Consider the following 5,896-nt stretch of genomic DNA (forward strand, 5'->3'; position numbering starts at 1 on the left):
AATAATATACTGCTTATTTAAGACAATGTACATACTTCTATTTCAGTTTTTTATGTTTACTGTAATTATTACGTTTACTGTGATTATTTCTGTGCAGTTGGTCTCTCCATTAAACTCTCAATTCTTTAAAGGATGAAATTGTGTCTTATTCTCCACAGGATCACATTGTAAGAGCTCAGTAAATATTTATGAGAAATGAAGAGATTAATGAAAGAAGGAGATGCCATTTATCTACCCCAAATATTTAGTTAACTTGAAAATGAAGTTTAATTGTAAGTAGGGAATTTGGATTAATTAATTTTTCTCTTGGATGAGAAATGAATTTGATGTGTGATTAGAAATATTAAATTTCCATTTATGTTGTCTCCCACTAGAACCCAACTGAAATGTGTCCCATTACTAAAGTTAGGAAAAAATGGGGAAAAGTTAGGAAAAAATAGGGAGATGCATATAGTTATTAATAGGTAAGTAAGGTATTCTAACAAAAATTTCTTTAGAGAAGTCATTAACAGAGTTATACTCAATTATAAATCTATGAGGATGGAAATATTTAAAAAATAATGAAGATTCAGTGTCGGTGATGAGAACTTGAGTTGCTTAATAAGAAATTGTTAGATGAACAGGTGACTTAATCAATGCAAAACAAATAGACAATAAAAACTAATCCTTGGACCTTAGAAATTTTGACTGATCATTAAAATGCACTGTGGAATTTTAAAATGTTGAGGTGAGAGGGAGGCAGTATATATAAGCTATATTTTTCTTCTCTTTTTTGCCTACTCTAGGAAAGCACACATGAATGTTAAGCCTAATTGATCATGCTAATGCTGAATAAAACAAACTGGACTCCAGCCTCATTCATTCTTAATGGAGTCCCAGGACTGGAAGACATGCACCTGTGGATTTCTTTCCCATTCTGCTCCATGTATGCTGTGGCAATGGTAGGGAATTGTGGGCTCCTCTACCTCATCCACTTAGAGGACTCCCTGCACAGGCCCATGTATTACTTTTTAGCTATGCTTTCCCTAACTGATATTGTCATGTGCTCTAGTACAATCCCTAAAGCTCTCAGCATCTTCTGGTGTCATCTCAAAGAAATTGGCTTTGATGAATGTCTGGTACAGATGTTCTTTGTCCACACCTTCACAGGGATGGAGTCTGGGGTGCTCATGCTTATGGCCCTGGACCGTTATGTGGCCATCTGCTACCCTCTGCGCTATTCAACTATCCTCACCAATCCTGTCATTGCAAAGGTTGGGCTTGCTACTTTCCTGAGAGGGGTGTTCCTCATCATTCCCTTCACTTTCCTTACCAAGCGCCTGCCCTACTGCAGAGGGAATATAATTCCTCACACCTACTGTGACCACATGTCTGTAGCCAAGTTATCCTGTGGAAATATCAAGGTCAATGTCATCTATGGTCTGATGGTTGCCCTCCTGATTGGGGGCTTTGATATCTTGTGCATCACAGTCTCCTATACCATGATCCTCCGGGCAGTGGTGAGCCTCTCCTCAGCAGATGCTCGGCAGAAGGCCTTCAGCACCTGCACTGCCCACATCTGTGCCATTGTTTTCTCCTACAGTCCAGCCTTCTTCTCCTTCTTTTCCCACCGCTTTGGGGGCCACACAATTCCTTCATCTTGCCACATCATTGTGGCCAATATTTATCTTCTCCTGCCTCCCACTATGAACCCTATTGTCTATGGAGTGAAAACCAAACAGATACGCGACTGTGTCATAAGGATCTTTTCAGGTTCTAAGGACATCAAATCCCACAGCATATAAAGGACAGTTACCAAAAAAAAAAAAAATACATTTTTCATGACAGAGAGGAGCTCCTGTTTAGTCAAGAGGTGTAAAATGTTTTGGGAAGTACTATTTTGGTCATGGAAACGGAGCTTGTTGATTGGTGCATTTCTAAATACATGTTTTGAGAATCTCAACTGGCCTGCCAACTGAGATTTCCATGAATTTTTTTCCTTCTCAGTCTTGTGAAGTATGAGTCTAATAATTAATACATATCCTTGAGCAAAGCCTGATTAGCCCATTTCATTAAAAAACAAAGTAGAAGTAATTTGACAATAAATTATATTTTAAAATAATAAATAAATAAATAAATAAATAAATAAATAAATAATAAAGTAGAAGTAGGTGATTCTGATTCTGAATACCTATTATGATTTCTAGGTTGAGAGCCAGTTGTTGCTTTTCCCTGGAAAATATGTGCTATATATTTTTAATCACTGCTTAATATGCTTTTTCAATGACTTCTTTCTGAAAGAGAAGTTATAAAGTATCCTTTGTATGGAGTCATTAAGGTAATAAATTTTAAGTCTCTGGGCATCTGAGAGAATGTGGCTGCATAGATCTCTCCTAGCTAGGACAGGCACATTATTTCACTACAGACTAATCTGTGATGCAGTTTTCTTCAACAGGACTTTTGAAAGCACACAATCTGGAGGTTGGGGTAGATAGATCTCTCTAACCAAATGTAACAAACAATATAATTTTTGATAAGAACAGCATGAGAGGGGGTCAAAATCAACTTGTTTCCTGTTATCTGCAATTGTGAATCTAATAAATACAATGAAATATCTCTGTCTAATATTCAAGATTCTTTTAAATTAACGAACAAATTAAAGACTGGTGGAAATGGTGTTTTTATATTAATGTGTCATGATCTAAGCCAATTATTTAAGGGATATAGAATAAACTGAATTATTATTCTTATATCTTTTTGTTCAATTTAAAAGAAGACATATTGTCTCTGCCCAATTTTGGTAACTATACCAATCAAATTGCATTTAATGATTTAATTAGTCTTTTACAATTTCACATTTTATTTTTTTTCTTTTTCTTTTATTTTTTATTAAATTTTTTTTATTTTTTATTTATAAAATTTACATCTGAATTAGTTAGAGGCAAGGGAAACAAAAGCAAAAATGAACTACTGGGACCTCATCAAAATAAAAAGCTTCTGCACAGCGATGGAAACAATCAGCAAAACTAAAAGGCAACTGACAGAATGGGAGAAGATATTTGCAAATGACATATCAGATAAAGGGTTAGTATCAAAAATATATAAAGAACTTATCAAACTCAACACCCAAAAACCAAATAACCCAATGAAGAAATGGGCGAAAGACATGAATAGACACTTCTCCAAGGAAGACATCCAGATGGCCAACTGACACATGAAAAAATGCTCAACATCACTCATCATCAGGGAAATACAAACCAAAACCATAATGAGATACAATCTCACTTTTTAAAATCTTACAGACCACACCACCCCCTAATATATAACCATCTTCCATTTTTTAACCCTATTTCTTTGCTTACCTTGATTTCAAAAGTTGTAACCAACTTGTTATAACTAACAAGTGTTGGTTATAGAGTGGCTTTTGTAAACAGAGGGCAAAGAGAGACTGAAGAGAGAGGCAGACCACTCCAGATTGGTAGGCAACAGGGTTAATAAGAAGGTATCATACACACAAGTCTTGTCTTGGGTGGTTGCAAGATGAGTAGGTCTCCACACCTGCCTGCCAGAATCTTAAGAGTTTATATGGAAACCTTAACTAGGTTCAGTCACATATACCATCCAGATAGTCTCAACAACATATTGCTACATATTGAGGCTATGTCTTTAAGGGAGCTTCTGGTGTGGGTAAGGCAAGTACAATGCACAGTCCAAGGACAGGGAAGAGCATGAGGAGCCTACAATTTCCTAGGTCCAGTGCTCAGATCAACCTGGGGTCATGCCATCTTGAAGACCTAGTCAAAGAACAAGTTGTCATCTTCTTTCCTTTTACTTTCTCAACTTGAAATAATTTTCCCACTAATTTGCCTTTTGGTCATCACATCCATCACCTGAAATTGCTTTTGCAATTTCACCCGTGTCTTCCATTTTAAGAAATTAAATAGGCCTCTCTCTGGGCTCATATAACTGTATGACTTAGGAATATGAAATGAAATTCTGTATTTATGATATCTTGAAACATTTCCATTATTTTACTTCAGAAGCATGACACATTGTATGATTTTCTTCACTCCTATTTAATAAGAAGATGTACTAAATGGCCAACAGGTAGGAAAAGATGCTCGATATCATTAATCATTAGAGAAATGCAAATCAAGTCCAAAATGAGATATCATCTCACATCCTATTAAGATGTCAATTATAGAATAAATCAAACAAAAAGTTGTTGGTGAGGATGTGGAAAAATTAGAACCCATGCCCACTGCCAGAGGAAATGCAAATTTGTTCAGCCACAATAAAAAACAGTATAGAAATTCCTCAAGAAGTTAAAAATAGAATTACCATATAATCCAAAAATCTCACTTCTGAGAGTTTACCCAAAAGGACTGAAAATAAGATCTCAATGAGATATATGTACTCTCATGTTCACTGCAGCATTACTCACAACATCCAAGATATACAAGTAACCTAAAGGTCCATGAATAGATGAATAGGTAAAGAAATATAGTATATACATATAGTGTAATATTATTCAGGCATAAACACAAGGAAGCTGTCATATGCTATATCATGGATGGCCCTTGAATATATTATACTAAGTGAAATAAGTCAACCACACAAGGACATAAAACAAATGTTTTATGATTCCATTTAAAATAGGCATTTTAATGTAATTAAGCTTATAGAAGTAGAAGGTTGAATGGTAATTATCTTTATATATTATAATAAGATATATTATGATAATATAATAATTAATATATACTAATAAAACTACACATTGCCAATAAAATAAATGTTTAAAAACCCAATTAAATGAAGAGACAAACAATGTTCATGGATGAGAAGATACCAGTTTTTCCTAAAGTGATACACAGGTGTGATGCAATTCCTATGAAAATCCCAGCAAAATTTTCTGTTGATATAGACAATTGTTTTCTAAAATTTATTTGGAATATCAAAGGAATGACAGTAGCTTAAAAAAATTGAAAATATATAATGAAATGAGGAAGTAGTCTTTGTAATTTCAAGACTTACATAGCTACAATAATCAAGACTGTGGTATTAGCAGATCATAGAACATAGATCAATGGAACAGTATAGAGTACCTAGAAATAGAACCCCACAAATACGCCCAAATGATTTTTGACAAATAAACAAAAGAAATCCATAAAGGAAATGTGGCCTTTCAAAAAATGTCTGTTAGAATAATTAGGCATTGATAGGCAAACAAAACCAAAACACTCTTGACCTAAATCAAGATTGTACCTTGATTATACCTTATACACAAATTAACTCAAAATAATGCATTATAAACTTAAATGTAAAATTTGAAGCTCTAAAACACTTAAAAAAAAACTATAGGATAAAACTTTAAGATCCAGGACTAACTAGGCAGAATTCTTAGACTTGACACCAAAACACAACTCAAAATAGAAAAAAAATAAATGAAAATTAAACCACATTATAATTTTTTTTTAATTTTGCTCTGCAAAAGACCCTACTAAGAGGATGAAAAGACAAGCTACAGACTGTGAAAAATACTTTCAGGACATATCCAACACACACACACACACACACTCAATGGTAAAAAAAATCCAATTAGAAAAGACAAAAAAAACAAACAACAACAAAAAAAGCCCAGACACTTCATTGATAAGGATATACAAATGGCAAATAGACATATAAAAAAATGTTCGATATCATTAGCCATATACAAATAAAAATTAAAATTGGAATAGAATATCACTATACAACCATGACATAAGATAAAATAAAGCATACTAAAAACATGAAATTCTGGTAAGAATATGGAAAAACAGAATCACAAATACAGTGATGGTAGCAATATAAAAAAGGGCAGCTATTCTGGAAAACATTTTGACAATGTCTTAAAAACACAGTACTGGAGCTATCATAC

At 33.8% G+C, this 5,896-nt stretch overlaps 1 protein-coding gene across 1 annotated transcript; it reads left to right on the forward strand.

Annotated features, from left to right (window-relative positions):
* The first annotated feature begins 818 nt into the window (after positions 1 to 818).
* On the forward strand, positions 819 to 1,784 carry LOC123602533 (olfactory receptor 52N4). The gene has a single exon (XM_045487019.1). The coding sequence runs from the start codon at positions 819 to 821 to the stop codon at positions 1,782 to 1,784; it is 966 nt and encodes a 321-aa protein (XP_045342975.1).
* The last annotated feature ends 4,112 nt before the right edge of the window (positions 1,785 to 5,896 follow it).

The sequence above is a fragment of the Leopardus geoffroyi genome, chromosome D1, assembly GCF_018350155.1.
Source record: "Leopardus geoffroyi isolate Oge1 chromosome D1, O.geoffroyi_Oge1_pat1.0, whole genome shotgun sequence".
Taxonomy (NCBI): domain Eukaryota; kingdom Metazoa; phylum Chordata; class Mammalia; order Carnivora; family Felidae; genus Leopardus; species Leopardus geoffroyi.

Excerpts from the sequence above, each read along its gene's own strand:
- LOC123602533 (XM_045487019.1), top strand. The coding sequence starts at position 819 with ATGCTAATGCTGAATAAAACAAACTGGACTCCAGCCTCATTCATTCTT.